At 38.0% G+C, this 23862-nt stretch overlaps 1 protein-coding gene across 1 annotated transcript in view; it reads right to left on the bottom strand.

Annotated features, from left to right (window-relative positions):
• LOC121940582 (BMP/retinoic acid inducible neural specific 3a, tandem duplicate 2) overlaps positions 1-23862 on the bottom strand; it is a 66120-nt gene that overhangs the window by 26084 nt on the left and 16174 nt on the right. The window contains exon 2 of the mRNA XM_042483317.2: positions 17775-18132. Within this exon, the coding sequence (XP_042339251.1) occupies positions 17775-17995 (221 nt within the window). The 5' untranslated portion in view covers positions 17996-18132. The remainder of the gene's footprint in view (positions 1-17774; positions 18133-23862) is intronic.

Consider the following 23862-nt stretch of genomic DNA (forward strand, 5'->3'; position numbering starts at 1 on the left):
TTTTGGTGCCTAAACCTATAAAACTGTGATTGTTTCACATCATTAACCTTGTGTTTAAAACTGTGTCCATTTCAGCATATAATTTTTAGACCTTACGTGCCACCATAACGTAATTGGGTGTAAGTGGCCATTGTCATTTTTCTGTGAGATCATGTTGTCCTCGTACTAGAGAAGACCAGGTGAGCCTGAAAGGGGCAAATTCACCTTTTCTCCTTCATATATGGTGATATCATATAGGTACATCATTTGCATAAAGCCAAGTACGTATGCAGAATAAATGACTAGAAGAGAGACAGAGAAAGAGCGAGAGAGAAGCGAATTTAATTCATTATGTCAGTCTGCGCTTTTTGCAATGTAAGGAATCCCTCGACCATGCCAACACAGCCTGAACCAAAGTGAAAGTGAATTGATGGAGAAAGAACGAGAGAATGGGAAAAAGAGAGAAAGCTGGTGAGAAAAAAAGGGTATCATTTGAAACCATGATTGTCACCTGGGACAGAAATGTGCTTCTTCTACACAGCTGACAGATGTTTTCCTTAATAGCCCATCATAACAGAGATATACATCGAAATGAATAAAGTTACAAGGTGGTACAAGAAATAGCCCCATTGCTCAAATAGAGAATGCATTCTGTAATGAGAGAGAAACAAAGTGGGAGCAAGAATGCCACAAAAAATGAAAGCATCATGAACAAAAGACTCTGTCAGCCTTTGTTGCCTTTTCATGTACTTGTCTTTCACTCTGACAACTAATACGTCTGACCTCAACTATAAGTGCAGCTTATATGCTGTGTTTGTGTGTTTGAATCCATCATGCTTCATTGATTATAATATATCTGGACATGTTCATATGTGATTACATTACATGTTTGACAGCTTTAAGATGATAACATGAGTCCAGGCAACAGGATGGGAGCAGAATATTAATAAAGCTTTGTATAATGTACAGCCAGGATTTTCCTCTGGCCTACCTCCCTCTTACAGCTTTTAAGCTTATGTGATTTTCTACTTCCATGTGCAAACCTAACACATACATTACGGGAAGGAAAAAATAGATATGTCAAAGGCAGCACGTTAAGCTGAACTGGAGCAAAACTCAAGGAACCAAAGGATATGGATGTTCAATCAATAAAGACCAACCTGGCACCATGCACGTTTTCTTTCTAGTACTTTTTTGTAGAACATTCCCCACAGGGGGAAAGCTCTTTGAACTGATACTGCACTTGGCAGCGCTTTCACTCATATACAAAGTTATTCTACGAGCAAAAAGTTCAAGGTGTTTAGTGGGAGATTTCCATGTGAAGTGTCCTTCACAGATCCTTTTGTGCACTGCTTGACTTGCAGTTCCACACTCAGCTTAACAGAGAGAGCGCGCTATGAATTAAAATTAGACTTTACATGTGTTGTGTTTGTCTGACATTTGGTAGAACAGTACAAATTTTAGGCTGAGGATACTGTGTCTGGAGAAGAGAGGTGTGCATGGCATCCTTCATCCGAATAGCTCTGCAAAGTCAAACAAGTCATCTGAGATAAGAAAGCTGAATTACTGCTTTTGAATCTCAATAAAATGCATCTGAGTTTGATGAAATAAAAGAGATATTCCCTTTCTTATTTATTGTTTTGTTTCAGAACAAGATTGATCTCATACATTTATATGGTAAACCACTGTTTATTCCTCTCTGGTCAATATGATGTTGCATCTATGGCAGCTGGAATTGGAACGTAAAGCACATCTGCACCAGTAACGTTGAAAGCATAAAGAACTCATTTTATCATTTTAGTTTTGATCCGAGACACTAAAGACTGGGAAGCTTTGAAGAGGCCTCATGAGTGTGAAGTTAATCACCAAAGGGGGAAAAGGAAAGATAAAACTAAATCAGTAACTTATTCTTGAAGGCTGAGTGGTGAGTTCTGACATAAAATGTTAAAGAGCTGAGATTTTACACAATATACAGCAGATCTGTGAGGCTACATTTAGGCGTTGGGAGAAGTGCTAATGCTAGCATGGCAACATGCTCACAATGACAATGCTAAAATGCTAATGTTTAACAGGTATGTTCACAATGGGTGTTACCAGAAACCTGATCTGTTTTGGACATGAGTAATAGTATAGTCAGAGTTAGGCATTTACCTCTAATAGATAGGGTCAGGGACAGCCCATTGGTCAGGGGATAGGACCTGAAGTAATCGAGCTTCTGGTATGGAAACTGTACTAAAAATGAGTACTTTTTAAGCTTAGTTTAGATATATTATTATGTAGGGTTGAAAAAAAGTAATGTCTGCACACTAACTTCATGCCACACAAGTTTATTGAAGACGTTTTGATCCTGCCTGAAACAACTGACCTGACGAAGATCCAGGCAGGATCAAAACGTTGTCTTCAAACTTATTTGGCATGGAGTAAGTGTATAGGCATTACCTTTTTTCCCGCATGAAAGTTGTTTTTTTTTTGTGATAGCCTTTCATCTATGTGATGTGCATAAAACTATCCTTTTTTCATTATGTAGGGCTGAGCAAAGTACTGGGATGAACTGAGTTTCCGGTATACTTTTTATAGGTTTGAGTAACATCCTTGGGTAATGTGTCAACTTGTGATGAAGGAACATTCTCATTGTGGTGGCTGTGTTTAATATCTCAATCACAATTTTGAGGCTGTTCTGCAAATAGTTTTCCAATTAATAATATTATAAGATAATAATAGGATAATAAGATTACAACTCCTGATCAACCCAATGCATTTTCAGGCTTAAAATCACAACTTCTGGCTATGTCCCATCCACTTCTCGTTTAAGACCCACTCACTTTCTAATCATACTCTTCACATACCAAATACAAATATGGATACAGATAATATTGTTGGTTAAAGAGATACAGATATAAAAAATGGTGTTGCCCTTCTGTTATGTTAATATTTGCCAATTAGAACTGCACCACTACAAGGTGGAGGTTGATGGGAAGGTTGCTGGTTTTGCAGGTATTTGATCATTAAGCAAACTTTTTACAAACTGAAATTTTGACCGAGATGGTTGAAAGATGAGAGATGACAAAAGTTACAATAATAACTTACAAGAAAATAATTAATTGTAATTAATCTTTCACTGCAATCTATTCCACATTCACGGTGGGTCTGGAGGGGAAACAAATAGGATCACATAATTGATAAATGTTTTAGGATGAGTCATAACTTCGACCTAATGGCAGCACTACAGTAAAAATCCAAGGATTGTCAAAATTGGTAGGATTCACCCTCTTGAGGCCATGTCTGTACCAAATTCCATGGAACTATATCCAACAGATAACGCAATGTGAAGCGACTGAAACACAGTCATTCTCATCCCAAAAGCCATGTCACTTGTATTCCTAAAAATGCAATAGTACCTATGGCCATGGCAACAAAACATGCTGTAAATACAAGAGGTGGATGGTGAGCTTAATGGAAACCAGAGAAACTGTTAAACAAAACATTTTAGGAGACACAATTACAATGTAAAGGCTATGCCCTTTGTTCCTTCAAATATCTCTTGCTAACAGATAACCCTAACCTTGTGTCTATGGAAGCAAGCTTCCAAACACTCACACACACAGCTGCCAGTAGTTGCCTTTACATGTACCCGCTAAGCTGCAATGCCAGGTCATTTAGCTCAGTACCTCCCAAAGAAAAATTCGATGAACTAATTTCGATGAAAGTGCTTCCACTTGCCCCAAGCAGGCAAGGCTACAAGTTGTACTCTGACCGCTGCTAACCTGCTGTCATAACAAATTGGATAAAAGAACCAACGGCCAAACTGCTTATGACTAAGGCTGCACAAGATCAAAAAAAAACGCAAGGTCAAAACAGCTTGCTTTACAGAAAATATGGTCTCAGAAGTGAACATTCAGCTCAAGAATTTCAAATCTGTGCCTCCAAATCAGGGCTTAAAGGCCCTAAAATATGATGATGCCATGTATCTCCACCTACCAGTTAGATTTGACAAATAGTTGTTACATTTCTAAAGTTTTTTTTGTAAGACTGTTTTGCCACAAGCCATGTCCAAGATTATGTTTAGAATCTTTTATTAGGTTGTTTGCTGATGTTTCCAGGGAAACATGCATGTCAATTCTAACACCCACTTGATATACAATAATTAAAATGTGAAATCTAGAATTGTCAAATGTGTTTTGTTCTAAACTAAAGTTTTATTGCTGCCTATCTGGCACAAATGTTTATCCTCAAAAATAAATACTCAACCAAGTTCAGATGTTTTGAGATGGAAATGGATTTTACACAATGCATGCTGAGGATGTGCTGAAAGTTTCTTTGAATAATTAATATGACAGAATAGGACAGAACTCAAAAGACTTTACATGTAGATACAATTTATAAGCATCTAAAGGTTAGGTTGATTCACAAATATCTTTCTTGGCGCTGTACTTTTCTTTAACAGTTACAGACATTTAATAAAAAGTTAAAGCACGTAATATGAAGTCTTGACGCCTTTCAGAATTCAGTGTAACCAACTGACACAAAGGAGAAAGGCCATGACCTCAAAGAAATGGAGAGGAACTGCCAGTAAAGGAGTCTCTATATTAATACCAATGTCAAAAATTCAGGTTCTATACAACTTTTGCTCAAATGCAGTATGCCATGTGTGTCCTTTATCGTCTACTTTTTGGTTCATTAGCTTGTTTAAAGCCAGTAAAAATGCTCACTATGAAAGGGCACCATGCAGTTTTGTTTTTACATAGTTTATAGAGTTGTTTGTTTTTGCTGTGTTAAAAAATGTAACACTTTGACATTTCATTTTGGAGGCATAAAGGACATACAAACCCAAGGGATATTTTCCTATAAAGGTTTTTAGGTTATTTGAGTCTCAGAAACAGTTGACTTTTCTATATGTCTTGAAAGTAATATGTTCTGACTAAAATCTTCTGATAGCAAAGGAAGTGATCCCTCATATATCTCAAAAATTTAATAAGAGGAGCAGATGGGCTTATCCACTGTTTCACAAATGGTTGGAGAAAGTAAAAATAGCTCAAGCATAGATAAAGGCAGTTTATTATTCTGTGGGTATTAGTGGTATTAATGTAAAATCATGTTGGAGGGAAATTAGCTGAACATATAAGAAATCCCACCTACAGAGAAACAACCTGTTTCTGTAACTAGGACTAATTAAAATATGTTCTTACAAACTGAAGGCGCTGTTTGAAGACCGTAATGATCTTTGATGTTTAAAAAAAGTATGTCTGATATTAGGCCATGGGCGAGGCTGTATTTATTTTTGCAAGCACTTTTCCCTCCATCACAAATCTGCATAGCAATGACTGTATAAAGAGACAGTTATGAAGTCACGGACGGATATCACAGCTGTAATTATAACAGATCCGTTGTGATTACTTTGAAATTTCTCAGGGAGGCTACAGGAGTGCAGTGCCAATTTTTTTGCTATCCACCTGCCACTGCCCCCAATTTAGTCACATAATCATGCTTATATGAGAAGAAAGGAACTGGAAAAAATGTTTCTCAAAGAGCTGTCTGGCTTTTAAGAGAGCACTCTGTTTGAAAAGTTTTTTGAAGGGCTGTGTCCTTCTGCTTTTCAAAAAGAGAAACCCAAAGAACCCCCCCTTTTTTTTAACGTGGACATCAAAACCACGGAGGAGCCACGTAGAAGTGATTAATTGTCGTGACTGAGGCATTATTTTTGTCAGATTACACTGTGCAGCAAGAAAATAAACATTCAGTGAATTTATGAGAAGCGCATTGTTCGATCAGTCAAATGTAGCACCTTTCTCTCTCCGAAATAAAAACTTGACTGCTGTAATCAGAATGGGGTTGAACAACCTTGGCTGCTGATGATGGATGGAGGGAGTGTGGCCTTTTGAAAGGGTATATATCACATTAAACAAGGAGTAATGAGGAAAGCTCAAACACCCAGATGTTTGAATGATACACATAGTAAAATCCCAGAGAATTCAAACGGCTGCATACACAAAAGTTACAACAAGCTGTGGCAGCAAAGAGTCGCACGTCGATTTCAATTTCTGTTATATAATCACGAACCAAGACACTGATTCACACAATATTAAGCAGAAAGTGTAGGCAGAGTGTGGGAAGTAAACATAATGATGTTAAATGGATATGTGGTGCCCGCTGACCTTTTTGCTGACACTGTAGTATTCAGACAAAGCCTTTGACTAATCTCTTGCTCAGATACATCTAGTGTAGCGATTAATCTTCACCTCATTTCATGCCGTACAAATAAATGACCTCTTCAAATGGGACGCTGTGTCTCTTGAGTTGTGCTTTGCAGCTTGAAAGGACTAGTTCAAAGCCGCAGCACGTTCTGTGGAGAGAAAAAAAGAAAAAAAGAGGAATACACAAGGAGGGAGCGCAAGAGAGAAAGGGAGGGGGCAGAGAACAGGTGTAGAAAGAGTATTCGCAAATCCCCACTGTCGTTCGTTTCTTCAGTTATCGTTGACTGTGATAAGCTAGCCCCGTCTTATCTTAAACCCCCGATAGGCCAAATGGTTCGTCCTGCAGGGAGAAGAGGAAATGAAATGGGTTTCACCACGGAGTTGACTTTAGGGGCTGCAATCCTCCCCACAACCAGCTCAGTCATTATTATTATCAAATTCGTTTGCTCCTTTCTTGCCAAAGCACCATCAGTTCCATCAGTTTAACACTGTGGACGCTATCATAGCCGAGTTGTTTGAATTGTTGAATTTTTTTTAATTTAAAGAGGCCCCCTCTTTCTTGGCAGGTTCATAGGGTTTGCATCTGCAGTGGTGGAAAGTAACTGGGTAGATTAGTAAAAGTGCTGCGACATTGTACTTGAGTTTATCTATTTTATGTCACTTTTAACTAATCGCTAGAATAAATGTTGGCATTGTAGGCTTCTGCAAACCATAGATATGTTATAATTGTACGTCTTCTATGAAACTGATAGAGAAAAATTGTGTCTTTAGGTTAGGGTATTGGGTTATTATTATTCTGGAGACTGGGCTGTCACTTTACACTTCCACTACTACATATCAGATTGAGTCATTCTACTTGTTACTCTACTGTATTAATCTCACAACTACTAATAAACATACTATAAGCTAATAAAATACAATTTCTTGTTAAGGATTAAAATAACTGCTTGGTAACCTTTTCAACTTGTTGTAAGCTGTGTGTAGTTGGGATCAGTTAGATGTCATTGGGTTGTTAGCACCTCCAAAAAATGAATCCCCCCCACTCAGATGGTTTTATCTATAACTGTTAAGGTCCAAAGAGGGGAAAAAAAGATCCAATAGTCCGCAAAAAAGCCACAATTGGAGATAAGGCCAAAATATAAATACAAATTTGTGCAGTAGAACTTTCTTTTTTCCTACCCCATTAATCATCTCACTACCCCCCAGATTTATCTTGTGACCCATTGGACAAGGTCCAACCCCAAGGTTGAGAACCACTGGACTATACCTGACTGTATATGGAGTAGTAAAAATGAGCTACACCTCCAAGAGCTATAACAGGAAGCTTATGCATTACAAATCAGTAGCATCTAACAATCTGATATGTTGCATGGGGTATTTTTCCACAGCAAAGTACTTTTACATTTGAAATTTAGCTGGTTATAATTTAGCAGGTACTTGAATACATTTTCTTTTCCTTTTATATGTATGTATTTATTTATTTATTTCATAGATTTGGGGTATTTTTAGATTGGTGCATTGCTACTTTTTCTATATTTCCTCCAATAATGTGCTTGTGATGCTTTTTGCATCCACATTTATTTGCTGGCACGCGGCCTAATCTTTAAGCAGTTAAATAATATTTAATGAGCAGAGTGATTTTTTCACAGTTAAATGGTGTTTATAATGAAATCGTACCCCATAAATAAATAATCACATGCATTATCCAAATGCAATATGTTCTGAGCGCGGCCAAATACATGTCAACACTCCTGCCTTCACCCTGGTGAATATGGCTGCCTTCCCTTGGCAGTGTTTCCTGTGGACAGGTGGCCGAGGCGGAAGGCCCACATTGTGTTTGCACTGGAAGCAACGGGTATGCTCTCCAGTGAATCGCCAAAACACACACACTCACACCACAAAAAGACAAACCCTCTTTCATTTCCCTCAGACGACTTGTTAAAAATTCTTTCAAATTCAATCAGTAAGAAAAGCGGGGAATCAAGTAGAGGGGCTAACGTGGTGTGAATTCATTACTCCATCATTGCTGACGTAGCTCAAACACTGTAACTCCGAGCACCGATTCCGGTGATCCATCTTCTCCCGTCATTGAGCATTTATTAGAATTTAGCAGAGATCCGGACTGCACATGAGGAAGAGCAGACCGGAAAATAACGTTGTCACTTCCAATCACCTCTGCCCTCTTTTCTACAGAAAGTGATGTGCCTCTCAGCCAAAAATGGATGGTCAAAAATGATCACTTACAACAATCACAGGCTTAAGCATTTATCCATCCACTTTACTATAGAAGGATCAGAGCAATGACCACTGACACTTACTGATGCAACTTCCTTACGCAATGTGCAGTTTTCGACACAGAAACTGCTGAGACAATGACATGTCAGCAGGTGCTACTTCGGTTTGTTTTTTTTAAGTTGTACCTATTTTTGGCTCCATAACTGTAGTTTATAACATAATGTGGGTCTTTTAAAGCCAGAAAATATGATAATATGTTTAATGAATGTAAAGTCTCCCACTACAGTTCACGCATCAGTTTGTTATAAATATGTAGCATAAAACTGATGAAAATGTGACACAAACAATATTGACACATGCTAAAAGAATAAAAGCAGCTGAATTAAAAAGTAAATTTTAAAGGGTCCTTCGATTTTTAACACCACATTAAATCAGCAAAATTGAGAGTCCGCAATGTTAGCAGGTCAGTGAAGTTATACTTTGAGCAAATGCTCGACAGTAAAGTATACCCCTTCAGCCCCTAAATCAACTCATATATGTGTGTGTGTGTGTGTGTGTGTATGTATATATAAATATATAAAATGAAGATTTAGAAGGTGACAACCAGATTGAGGAGGATGATGACTCAGGGTTAGGGAGTTGTTTACGTTATGGTGCTGGCTAACTGCTAACATCAACATGCTAGTATGATCATAATGGCAGTGCTATTGTCCTGATATTATATTTTAATAACTACAATGTTACCATGTCCAACAGGTATTTGCCTGCTAATATTGCTCTGTAGCACTAAACACAATGTAGCCTACATCAGGGGCTGATGGGAATGTGAGGTATGCAAGTATTTGGTCATTAACTAAAGTATTAGAATAATTGAAATTCTGACCCAATGATGGCACTGAATCAAATTTAAGCACAGTGGACAATTTTCACAGCAGACATTTTGACTTGTCATAGTAGGAAAAGCACAGGTAAAATCTATATCATCAATTGCTCAGTTCTATTAAGTGTCCCAGCAAACGAGACAGCATTCACAATACCAGGACCTCTCCTTTATGGAATACATCTATCATTAATGTTATTAAATACAACTTTGCTTTTTCCACCATGACATGCAAAAATGTCTGCTGTTGAAAAAAAAGTTTATCCATTCAACAACTGTGGCGCTCTTAAAGCCAAAAAATTCATGGTGCCACTAGTGGAAAAGTCAGGTGATGACCAAAGTCAGGGGATGTATCGGCAAATGTATGTAAGAATATTTAAGGCAATCTATCTGATATTTTTTTTTAGATATTCCGGTCTGGACCAAAGTGGTAGACCAACCAAAAGACTAACATATTCATTCTTCCATGCTGCTAGTGTGGCAGAGAACCTGTATTGGGGATTAAATAAAAGAAAAAGAAAAAAAAAAAAGAAACCATAATGAGGCTTCCCCCTGTTTACAATGGAATTATCACCTCTTTTTACACTTTTCTGCTCTATATTGAATCAAACTATAGCGAGACAGCTTAACTAGAGAGAAATTGCCTTCGGTTGCCTGCAGCGTTGACAAATTGAATAAAAGTGAGAACTAAAGTAAAAACTGAGAAATTAATGGGGCTGATTCAAGGGAAAATGTCTAACGTTGTGTTTCTTATGACTTGTACAGATGCCAATATTTTTTTTCTGATATTTCAAACAGAGGGTGAGGAAAAGTGCCTTAAAGGATGGAAAACTGCTATTTATTACTGCTCTCTCACCAGCCTATTTACCACAAGAGGGGACTTGGAGTTGCCAAAACCTCTAAAGGGAATTTCAGGAGAGGAGACGAGACAAAGAAACATCAGTGAAAGTGTAGCGGTGGGATGTTGAGAAGCACCGCTGAGGGAGTCTGCTCTAAAACACTCACCTCAACCCTCTTCAGAGCACCTGCAGACTCCCCTGTGGTTTAGGAAATCTGCTGCCGTTCATTGTGCTTGAAGTGGCTCTTACATCAAACAGGAAGCTGCTTTTCTTTTGATCAAGTTAATCTCAAAGGGTGGGCGTGTCCTACATGCTCCGGTCTGAAGAATAAACTAATTGCAGATAATTATTAAAGTCCCATTGTTCTAATTCATTATGTTGATGCACAGTTATGCTTATGGACACCATCTGCACTGTAATTTAGTCATCTCTAAACCCTTGAGGGTTTTTTTCTACATAGTTTTAATTTAGTATCCTTCATTTTAAGTATAAAGCAATTACTTATTGATTTTCAAATCTGTGTTTGACAGCAGCTTCAGCAACTTTGCTGAAGAGGTTTTAACAAGAATCCTGAATGTAGTTCAACATCTTTCAAACACGTAAGCGTCCGCACTCCTGACCTTGTTTTCACACTGTGAAATGCATTCTAAATTAACATGTATGAGACTAAGTGGATTTCTTTATATCTGACCTCAAAGTGTTATTCCACACAAATCTTTTTTAATACCAACTATCATGTAGGCTTTAAATGTGGCTATTAAAAGTTAAAAGCCTGGCCACAGAGCAGCAGCTGCAGTCACTGCATATGAAACCAGTGATACATCCTCTAATTTAAGTCAGTTTTTACATCATGTTCTATCTAATTACAGTACACGCTTCTGGAGTTTCTAAGTTTTGTGTTTAATCTTATCAAATTGCTTAATTTATCCCACTTGTTTACACTTTCTGTGTAAACTTCAGTTTCTGAGAGATGCCTTCAAATCTGATCATCTCTGTCTACATGTTGCTGCAAACCGTGGTTTTCTTTGTGAGTTTCAAATGTATCATATCCAATGTTTCTAATGTGAGACAGCTGCCAAGCAGAAGACAGCAGCAGACCACTGCTGGAGACCAACAAACAACAAAAGCAAATTGTTTTTTTTTTACAAAAGTTCAAGACATTTCCAATTGTGTTTGTTGTTACAAAACCTGTTTTTTTTAACACATTTTCAATTGTGTGTGTGAATACTAAACCCAGTATTTCAAGTCAAAACATGATCTTAACCCTAGCTAAGTAATCACATTAACTGAAGCATTGCTACAACATGAAATCAATAAAAGTGACATGTAAAGTTTCAGCATATCTGTTACTGTGGCTCCCCCCTAATACAACTGCTGCACATCCAACAAAAATTATTGGACGCAGAAATCAATGTATTTAAGAGGCTGTGGTGTGCTAATCTTCTTAAACTAGCCAAGGTAGTGTTATCTTGTTAAACTAGACAACCTAAAGCATCCATTGGTACCAACCATGTCAGCCTAGCATGTCAGGGAAGGGGGGGTAAATAATGTTCCAGATATTGGCAAAGTTTTGGCTATTTTCATCTCTTGAGGCCTCACAACAAGCTGTCTGAATAAAAATGTTCTATGATTACCCGTGCCCATTTTGGTCCTTTTAATGTACTCCCCTGAATTATAGCAGTATATGTACTTTTTAGAGAGAAAAAGTACAACTAGCCTATTAGAAGAACAATGTAAATATATGGGACATGTAAAAGAACATGTTAAGATACATAACACATTAGAACAGAAGTGTTCTAATGTAAATTTGAACTATAACAGTTCTAGTCCATGCATAGATTATTCATAACATTATCCAATAAATACATATAACAATAACATTTCTTTTCTTCTTTTTTTAAGTACTCATTGATATTTGATGTGCCTGCAACACCAGGCTCCTAAAAACCTGTCAAGCACTGATGGTTGGCATTGAATGGTTGGTCGTGTCACTTTCTTGTTTTTTATCTAAACCAGAAAACTTTGCAAAAGTTGTTTTTCATTCAGTCACAGTTAGCCTTGTACAGCCTCTAAAACTCTAATCCACTGATAGGTTTGGCATATTTGGTAACATAAAAAGTACTTTTCTGAATTATTAAAATGAAACAGTCGGAGCTCTGACAAAACAAAGGTTGATGTTCGCTTATCAGACACAGTTTCTAACATGTTGTGAGGATTGACATGTAGACACGTTTTTGCCTAATCCAAGAAAAGACCGAAAGGTTAGGAAATGCTGCCATGGAGAATCACTTTCTCTTCTTGTTTGTACATGAGGGTTAGAGCTTGATTGGAAAATTTAAAGACTTCTGGTACACAGCAGGAGCACAGCTATCAAGTTGCCCCCCTTGAGAGAATATTGCAATGGGCCCACTTTCTTTAATAAAACAACCCTGTTGAATTTTTTATGAGGCAGCTCCAGGTGCGAGCTCCCAAAACCATCACCACATTTCACCCAACCAACGCAGGCACTGAAAAAGAGCTATTATTTGCCAATACAGAAAAACAGAAGCTCACCCACAGCTGTATCCCTCCTGTCTCCCTCTGATTTCTCTCTGATATCGAATGGGACTGAATCCAAGCGAATTCAATTTAGGAAGATTTACAGGCTATTTACTTTTTAGGTTAGTTTTTCCTTTTAATATCATCACTATTAATCAATGCCGCATTGTGGTAATCTAGAGAGCCTCAAACACAACCTTGCAGCTGACAGAAGCCTCTCTGGGGATTCTGTGATAATGCAGAGTAATAAGTACTAAGAGCTCACTAATCACTTGGCCACATGATAAGACTATTAATCTTGCCGCCCATGCAGCTCAGCTCCAACGGATCGCTGCCTTTTGCCAGAGAAGGAAATATTAAAAAGCTCTAACGCGGCAACCGATCACCGAAGCCATAAAGCATCCTTGCACCAATCCATAGATGTCAGGAACCCTGTCCGTCTATTTCCAGAAGCCTAGACAACATCCTCCTAAATGACGACGGATATGATTCATGACACAATCTCCACTAATTTGCTCGCATGCCAATACCTCAGACTGTGTTTCTGTCATGACAAATCATCATTTTTTCCGGCGCTAATCAACATATCTCAGTTGACCACCTGATCGGGTGACTCCCTGAGGGTTTGGAAGGCAGAATGTGATGTACAGCCAGCAGATAGCGACGTGCCTGAATTAAACACATCATGATTCTGTCTAGGCATGTGCCAGATATCTTGTGAACACTGGCTGCGAGGAACCTTTTCTGCATGACAACACAGCCCAACTAATGCAGTCTGCCTACTGAATAACCGTGAATAGGGTTTCCATAAAGCATATTGTCCACCGTGTGCTATAATGTCAAAAGTGCAGTTGTATTGAATTTCTCCCTTATATCATTTTGATGTTACAATATTAAAAGTAGGGAAAATCAAAGGTACAGCTTATAAAAATCACTTCCGCTATGAACACAGTCAGTACGTTTACATGAGGTTAGAAACAGTCAAATTGTTGTGTTATTCCGACTAAAACTGGTCTTTTAAAATACAAGTAAACATGTAAGTCTGACTGAAATCTTACTTACCTGAATTAACTCAGTCTAACACACCTAGATAATGAGATTTGGGGTTGATTTTCTCATTTTTACGTATAAGCCTCAAATGGACCTGAACTGGCTTAGACGTTCTGCACATGCTCCATAGCCCTGAAGCTGGGCTTTGACCCAGAAGTCGAGCAGCACAAATTTGTAGAAGAAAGCCGGAAAAACAAAAGAAGAAGAGAGGAAAACAAAACAAGACGAAGATACCAAATAAAGTCCAGAGTACATGCAAAATGTACAGTACCAATAGTCATGTCATGTTGTCACAGTTGACGTGCAACCCGTTTGCCATTTGCTAGCTTGTTTGGTATGTGATGTAATAGGTCAACTGGAAGAAAGTCGGGCATACTTTCATCAATAAATCGATGCGTCCCGAGTGCTTGGATACTGAGACAAAGAATGTAGTCTAATTAAATAGCCTAACGGAGCTAAAACCATAGCTTGACTTAACTCAGCATGTACTGTAAATGTGCTGTCTATCTCATACAGTATGGTGTCAGGATAAAAAGCCTTTGGAATGACCTTTTCTTCAACTTTAATCTCTGCCTAAACCAACATATTACAACAGATGTAATTTTGCAAGTTAGTTCAACCAAGGCAGATGAAAGTTCACTCCCTTCACTTCTCATCTTTATCATTTAATTCAACTTCACCTGATTTAACTGCAGCACACATCACTGCAAGCAATATAATTTTTACTAGAGTGCTTTAATAAGGGTCAGGTAAGGACAGTTTGGCTGGGCTCTGGGTTCATGGTTCATATTAATTATGAACACCTCTCCTAATCTATATTTTTTCTCTTGCTTAACATCTCAAAATATGCAACAGCTGACTGTTAATAGGGTTCTCGAAATATTTATTATTAATTAAACCATCCTGCAGCATCCAGGAATGACGCTGAATCATTACATTTGTACTGCTGAAACCCCTGTACAGACTATTTCATGCAAATCTCATATAGAATGTTCAAATGATTATACAAACAATTAAAGTTATGCTTATTAAATTATAGTATCATGCATATCAGAATTATTGCAATGGCTGTGTTTAAATGCGATATTGGGGGTCATTAGCCTTTGGGAAGCTGTGGTTGTGAACAGTTTACTGTGTCATGGCTTTGCTGATTGCTCTAAAAGGAACTGTTTGACATTTTGGGAAGATGCAACTATTGGTTATTATTTTGGTAAATATAAAGCTGTGCAATTCATATGAAAAAAAAACAAAACAGGGGTTTGTGTTAGGGGTTGGCCGATTATTAGGGCTGATATTCGGCATGTTGACGATTATCTGTATCTGTGTGTTATTTTAATGATTACCAATAAAATTAATTAATGAAAGAGTGTGCATATTACATCATTTTTATTACAACTCCAGGAAAGGCAATCTGTAATACATGCAAAAAAAGTATCAGCAAGGAGGAACCTTTACTTTGGAAAGGTTCATTCTTCTTTTAATTAAAAATTTTCACTTAACTTTATTTTTTTTAAAATTACAGGGAACTTGCAGTAAATGGTGTTCAAAGTTTTTTGTTGGAGTTTGTTATATTCCAAATTCCAAATTTTGACAGAAATATTTTATTTGTTATTATAAATGCATAGCGATTTCAAATATTAGTTATTGGTCTCATTAAGTACTAATAACTGGTATCCCTATTGACCCTGAAAAACCAATATTGGTCTACCCCTAGTTTGTGTGTCACACTATTTCAGGAAATATCCTGTCAATTACCAAGTTCTGGAGACGGATGGACTGATTTTGTCAGCTTTGCTCTAAACCAGGCCAGGAACTTTTAGTCTTTATGCTAACCTTACTGGCTGCTGGCTATCGCCTCATATTTACAGCACAGTTACAAGAGTTGTATCGATCTTCTCATATCACTTCTGGCAAGAAAGTAAATTAGTCTGGAGTCTTTCCCAAAATGCTCAACTGTTCCTTTGATAGATATGGCTCATTTATTCACTGTCATTTATTTGCCGTCTTTAAATATTGGTATAGCTGCTTAGTTTGCGACTGCGATGTCAACTAGTATCTGGTCAGCTCATGTTACTGTCTTGTTATAAATATGTCTAAGATAGAGATCTACAAGCCCATTGAGCCCTAACAGCCCCCGGTGCACTGAATCAATTCTGGCTGGGCATGAGTGAGACTCATTGAACTTCACTCCTTTAATTGTGCCCATTTACACACAGAGCACAAATAGGCCACTTTTATATTAATTATATTATAAATATTTAACGCAGGTATTTTATTAATGTGCTATAATGAGGTATATTATATTGTATATTGGTGATGCATGGCTTGCAGTTATGCCTCCTGCAGGAATGCCACCACAGCTGAAAAACAATAAGGGTTTCTTCCTATTAAGTGAGATGTGGTGCATATTCACACATGAGGCACAGCAGCATAACTTCTCTGATCCTCAAAATCTCCAGAGACACAGACAGGATCCATCAGAATCTAAAGCTAATTAATGTCCTGTGTTCTTCTACACATTTCAAAGGTCTCACACACACACAGTCAAGTCGGTCACCAGGATGATGAGAGGAACTGAGGGGGCGATATTCTCTACTGCATCATGCTTTTCTGTAATGTATGGTCTTTATTAATATTTTTTGGCATGATTGTAGGTGGCACTGGTAGTTAAGTTTTCAGCCTATAATAAATTTACCTCTTAGTGTGTTTGTTTGAGAGAGCGCACATAGAGTGCTTAAATGGATATTAGTGTTGGTTTCGGGTTGAAAATTGGAGACTTTGTTGATTAAAGCTTGTATACATCAGGCCAGGACTTTTGAATGGGTCCAAAAAAATGGTACAGACACTACATGAACTTGAATAGGTTTGTCAAAGCCTGAACAACTGCAGCAGTTTTGGACCCAAGCTTGATGAAAACCCTTTCCACTGTAAAAAAATATTTACAATGTCTTTTCACTGTGGTGAAACATTTGTGACATAAGGTGTGTTTGTAAATTGTTGCTGGGAATGCCAGAGTGCACTCGGAGCAGTGCTGGAAGATACTATTATTCAGAGCACCAACAGCAGAGGCTCAGAGTTTTCGCAGCAAAGTACCAAGTGCAGTAAAAGAGGAACTTAAGTGTTTGTTTGTTACTTCATATAGACTGGGTTTCCACACATTTTCATGGACGAAAATTCAAAAGCTTTTCCATGACTTGTAAGGGACACATAATAACATTTTCTTTTATATATTGCCCCACTTGCCTGGCATTTTTAGGACATGCATACAAACTCTATCCAAAGATAATTTCAGGTTGCTAGCATACATGAAGGGAAAGATGGAACACAGAGAGAAAATCAAGAAACATATGTGATGGTTGACAAAATGTCAAATATCGACACATATAAGAGCAACGTTGGCATCTAAAGAAAATACATTTGCTGTTATGTTATGTTACATTACGTACAAAATTATGTATGGAAAATTACTGTAACAATTTCATTACATAAAACAAAATTTCAGAACTTCTTTCAAAAATTTGTGTGAACCTGACCCACTTTAAGCCTGGAGGAATGTTGAGAAATTACATCCCACATCCTGCAGGTTAAGTCAGGCCCGGTTCCTACAGAAAATTCAAGCTCTATCTGGTGGTGTTTTTGCCCTCTGCAGTGCTCTAGTCTGAGCATCATGCCAACTCACAAATCTAGAGTGAAGAATACGAAGTCAGCAGTGTCTGTTTGCATCTTTACATCACAGCAGAAGTTTTTACTAATGCTTTAAATCAACAATGAACTGTTTGCTTATGTTAAATGAGCTGAATCTTACACTACAGCTCTAAGTGCTTTTGAGTACAGGCTGTGACTAAGGACAAAATACTGTGACTTTGTGAGTTATACTAATCTAATTATGTAAACACATAAACATAATCATATTGTGTATGTGGCCTTTATTTACAGACAGACGATCTTTCAAAGGACAACCACGGTGACTGTTTGATGTGGCTGCTGGGAGATTTGTCGTGCATATTAAAGGAGCAAACACAGTTTAAAGTGCCTCTTCATTCCGCTGTCATCTTGACTCACCTGTATATCTTGTATCTGGTGGAGAAGCCTTGCCTGTTCTTCTCCACAAAGTCGATGTACTCTGGGGAGTGGTGGAAAGGCCCTTTATCAGACAGGAGCCAGTCCAGAGGGCCCCCGGGCTTGTCATTGGGGAGGCTGGCTGTTGCTGCTGCCGCTGTTACCACAGACCGTAAACACACCCAGCAGTGAAGGCTGAGGCTGACGACACCCCATAGAGCCATCAGAGATGGAGGGAGCGAGGGAGGGATGAGGGTGGGGATGGCAGGGGGGCGTTCAGCAGCCGAAGCCGCTCGTCATTAGCTGTCTCCTCCACTGGGATGACCGGGGGACCTGCATCACCTCAACGCCCCCCGAACACCTACAGGGAAACACAAACACACAGATGAGGAATCATACAAACACCCACGTCCATCATAAAAGACAGACAGAGACAGAAACCTCAAACAGCCCCATGTGGCAGGCACATATAGACACTCTGATAAATGTTAGAAGAGGTTTTTTATCACAGCTACTTTTATCAAAAATGACAATGATCAATGAATTGATGATTTAAAGGGACAGTTAACCATATCTTTAAATATCTATTTTCCCCTCTTGCCTGTAGTGCTAAATATATATTATATCTTAAATATAATAATCCAATCATTGTAATTACTCTGAAACGTACAAATCGGAAATTAATTGGGGGATATTAATGCATTTCTTTACGTGTTCCTCAGATGTAAAAAATTACTTTTCATTATGCTGGGCAACAATTTGCAGTCTAGGAAAAGAAGATTTGTTGTTGTTGTTGTTGTTGTTGTTGTTGTTGTTGTTGTTTGTCTTGGTAAGAGTGCTCTCGACCGTGCGTGAAATTTTTCTTCCCTAAGACAAGAGCATATATATACATATATAATCATAAACACAGGGGAATCCCAAAAATCAGTGGGTACTAACAAAATGAGAGCAAATCCTGGTGTCTTTCCAGAAATGATGATATGGTTATTCATGATTATCCACAGACTTTGTTTTGAGCAGATTTGAGAACTAATTTCTTTCTACCAAACTACAACTGGCAACTGCATCATGGCGCAGAAGGAAGAGTGTGTTCACTGCTAACGTTACAGCTCAGCTGAGGACACCATTAATGTTTACATCCTGTGCTATCATGAGTGTAAGTTTTTTTATCCATGAGTAGATGTATGCTTCCTTTGGCACAGTGATACTTTGACTGGTGTACATTGGGAGAAGTAAAAGACTTCTGACATGAAACTGCTTACAGCAAGATCCATGGATTACTTTAAGTAACCAGGTTATGATTTCTGGATAGAGACATTACTGTTGAGTTTATCAAATGTATCTTTTTGCCACTTTGAGCACCACAAGTGACATCTAGTTCCATTAGATTTGAGAGAAAGCGGACATCTCTGAGGCCAAGATTCTCAACACTCAGCAACTCACACCAAAACAATCCAAACTGATGAACAGCACTTCAGCTAAGAGGAAAATTTGTCTTTTTGATTCTGGGGTGAACTGTTTCTTTCATTATTTCACCAAGGTAACATTAACTTGCTACCACTTCCTAAATGTGAGCACTTGTTGCTTTTACTTCTTTCAATTGAATACTGTACATAGAGCTGTTTTCTCGTTGCTTGAACCAGACAAGCAACTACTTGAAGCCTTGCACTAAAAAAGACTTTGAATCTACACTAAACACCAACATTTCACACTCTTGTCATCTTGTTTATCTGTTGTGTAGTGTGCTCTATTTAAAATTACTATGCCATGCAAGCCCTTTACCAATTAAGAGGAAACTGGATTTTACTGTCTCGATCAAAGACACTTCATTATGTGGACAGGGAGAGCCAGGGCTCAAGCCCCTAACTATATATAAATAAATAAATATATATATATATATATATATATATATATATATATATATATAATCCACACTGCTTTAAGTGTCCACATTGGGAAGAGCTTCATCAATTGTGCACACAAGGATATTCATGATTTAAGCACGCTCCCTGGCAATAACTAATTATGGCAAGAGTAGATGTGTAGAAACATAAATGTTGAAGGACATAATGTAGAACCAGAGGACACCGGTAAATATGCAAGAAATCAGATTCCAAGTCATGACAAAGCATCATTTTTATTCAGTGCTGAGTGACATATCTTAGTTGACCACCTGATCAGGTGACACCCCAAGGGTTCGGAGGGCAGCAGAATGTGACGCACAGCCAGCAGACAGTGACATGCCTGCAACCAGCCTCCCTGCATGACACACATCACGATTCTGTCTAAGCACGTGCCAGATATCTAGATAACATCGGCTGTGAGGAACCTTTTCTGCATGACAACACAGTCCATATTTCGCAGTCTGCCTATTACAAAAACATGAAAGGGGTTTTCATAAAGCATATCGTCCACTGTGTGAACCTGTATTAGAAACGGAGTTGTATTGAATTTCTCCTTTACATCATTTTGACGTTACAATACAAAAAGTTAGAGGGGAGAAGCATATTGCTAATAAAAAACCTTTTCAGCAGCCACTACTGTGAACATTACTGTCACACTATAGTAGTGTTGAGATATTCTTATTGCACACGGTAAGTCTTAAGGAGAAAATGCCCTTGGAATGACCTCAACTTTAATCTGTTCCTAAGCCAACGAATTACAACAGATATACAGATGAACATACATTTGCACGTTACATTCAGCCGAGACAGATGAAAGTTCACTCCCTTCCTTCTCCATCTTTTAATTCGCCTGATTTTAACTGCAGCGCATTTCATTACAAGCAATAAAATTTTCACTATGTGCTTTAATAAGGGTCAGGAAGGACATGTACAAATTTTGGGTGGGCTCGACACAGCTTGGATTCATGGTTCACATTAATTATGAAGAACGCCTCTCTGTATCTGACAGTACTGGAGAACATGATGTAGAACAGAATAACACCAGTCACAATGCAAGAAATCAATATGTTTGCTGCCGCGATGCATGCTGGGAGACTGCCCTACACACCTGCCTTGGAGAACTGCAACATAAATCAATATAAAATGATAATATTAGGTTGACTTTAATCCTTTACTGTCAACTTAATCTGATCTAATCAAGCCCTTTGGTAAAATTACACATTTTCATTTCACAGGAACAACTAGAATTGGGTGGAATTAAAATTGTATGCCTGCAGTTACAGCTTGCATTCATGTCTGTGAAAACATGAATGCTTTGGACACATCCTCAAAAAATATGCTTACACTAAGCACAGTTTCAAGGTTGACATCCAAGGTTAGTGTCACTAAATGAGTAAAATGTCTCATCTTCTTTTCCTGAGTTATGGATTTAAGTAATGGCCAGGCAGTGTTTTTGCAGAACATTGTGATGCCACAGTGATGTTGGCTTTTGACCTTTTGAACATAAAATGTTATCACTTCATCATATTTGAGACATTTTTGTGAAATTTTGTAATAATAAGCGTATAAATCCCTGAATTATTGCCAAAAACTTGTTATGTCACAGTGACTTTGACCTTTGGCCACCAGATTCTATTAAATTTGATAAAATTTCCTCAAGGTGTTTAAGATACTGTATTTATGAGAAGGCAGCAGATGAGGTCATGGTGACCTTGACCTTTGAACATTGCATTCCATCAGTTTATCCTTGATTCAAGTAGATATTTGTGCCAAATTTGATGACATTTCCTCAAGGTGTTCTTGAAACATCATGTTCACGAAAATGAGATGGATTCAAGGTCCTGGTGACCTTGACCTCTGATCTTTGACCACCAAAATCCGGTCTGTTTATCTATGAGTCCAAGTGAACTTTCGTGCCAAATTTGAGAATAATCCCTCCAGGTATTCTTGAGATATTACATTCACAAAACTGTGATGGACACTATAAGCCTCTAGCCACAGCTATTGCCAGCACAAAAGAATAAAAATGTATCCTGTTGGAATTGCAAAATGGAAATAAACTGACACTAGGAATTTGTGCAACATTTTTTTTTACTAATTTTAGACTTTCAGACCTGAGGATTTATTGGTGATTTGTAAAAAATAAACAGAAAAAATAATCAATTATAAAGGTAATCATTAAAAGCAGTCCACTCTTAAAAAAACTAAAATTGGTATTCTGAGCAGCTGGTGGGGAAATAAGTCATCAAATAAAAGAAAATCACAGCACTTTAGAGTCAAATGCACTCTGATGTGCAATGAATCAATCTTTCATATGAGAGAGAATAATTTAACTCCCTTTTCAGAACAAAATATTTCTCTTTAACTATGAATCACCGCTGCCTGTGAGTTGGGATTTTCTGGTACAAGACGAGAACTTTCTTGGGATAAAAAGGGAAAAGTTTTGCATACTTGATTAGTAATGTTTCTGTTGCAGGCTTACTTTTTGATTTACATCTATATTATGATGTAAAAGTCTGCTTTTTAACTGGTAGACGTTAAGATTCCCATTGTGAATCATCCCTTTAAGTCAGCGTATAATTGCTGCGCTGCTGCTTTCAGAACTGTACTTATCATACTGGCTTTACTGTGACACGGCAACTTTAAAGCGCTGCTCTCACATGCAAATCAAGGAGTAAATGCACACGCAGACAAAGACACTCTTTTGTTGCTCAAATACACACTTTCGTTGCTAAAACACAACGTCTCTGTTGCTGTGTTTTATCAGACTACCTGCTGTTCTGACTGTCCAGGGCTTACATTAGTCTCCATCACAATTTCGAGACCTGTCAATCATCTCCCCCGCAGTGACACACTCCTTTGCGGTGTGTGTGTTGGGGTGTTTGAGTCCCATTACAGTATTCTGATGACAATCTGTCAAGTTAACTCAGCCATATGACCGTGTGTGGGTGTGTGTGCAGATGTGCGTGGGTTTCAAAAATCATTACTCTCAGTCAACACGGCAGACAGCATGGGAAGAGCGCACAACAGCTGGAGGTAGATAGAAAAGAGCCGAAACAGATTTAAAATGTAATATTAAATACTATCATACGCTCATGAGCAGAAAGAGACAGTGATAAGGGTTCATTATTGAAAGCAGGAGGATTTTAATGTATTAAAGATGAGATGAGCTGGCAATTTGGGAATTGATTTCAGTCCGACATCGCTCCCCGGACTCGGCATGCCTGACCCCAGTGTGTGAGTATATACACACTATATTTATATTTTAGTGCGCTATCATGATAATGGGATTTCAGTGCCAATATTTGTAGGTTTTACTGCTGGAATAAATCACGCCTTATTGAGCAAAAATAGTTGGACTTATTCTTTGGGATAAAATTAGTGCACAGCCACAGTGTTTTTTTGTTTTTTGTTTTTTTTTCCTAAAGCATTGTCATAAAACTGCATCAAAATCAATGCAGCACAACCAAATATATTGTCTTTCTTATTTTTTTTATTCCATGCATTCTTCCTACTTCTCCAAACCTGATGCAACCTTACCGCAACATTTCAGTCGGAGATTCAGGTGCTTTATGTTCGTAACAGCTAGTGTAGCCTCAAACCTCTCGCCTTAAGCAGAGATGAGGAGCAGGCTGTAAACTTCTGAAAAAATATAAATTGCCTTAAGTGATGTTACTTAGAGGCAATTTTCAGTTCTCTCTGGAGCCACAAAAGGCTTCATTCGACTTTCTGTAAACAGACTGCTGGAGTTCCCCTTAGCACATTACAAGGCATGATCCAAGTCATAGCATTTACAAAAATCCTTCTACAGGGTCAAAATGAAGAATCTCTGTTTTAATTGAGGCTTAGCATTTTGACTATTAAGTCTCAAATTAAGTATTGTGGGGTATTAAGTCTCAAGTAAGTCAAGTGTCAGAACAGTCAAATCTGAATGAAGTTTCAAATTCTAATTAGTGTTACTTCAGTCTGACCTTAAAATTACTGATGCTAACAAAGACCACACACCCAATACATGACAATTTTTCCCATCAATATGCACAATTAGAAAAGAGGATAACTCACTGGACAACAGGTACTCAATAGCCTTTTTTTTTTACGCAGAGACGGTGTTATAGAGCTGCTACAAAGTCTCCTCTTGATACCGCCTTTGCATTTTTACACCGACCCAAACACTGATGGCATCATGC

Source organism: Plectropomus leopardus, chromosome 5 (genome assembly GCF_026936395.1).
Source record: "Plectropomus leopardus strain MGB_pleo_1.0 chromosome 5, ASM2693639v1, whole genome shotgun sequence".
NCBI lineage: Eukaryota > Metazoa > Chordata > Actinopteri > Perciformes > Serranidae > Plectropomus > Plectropomus leopardus.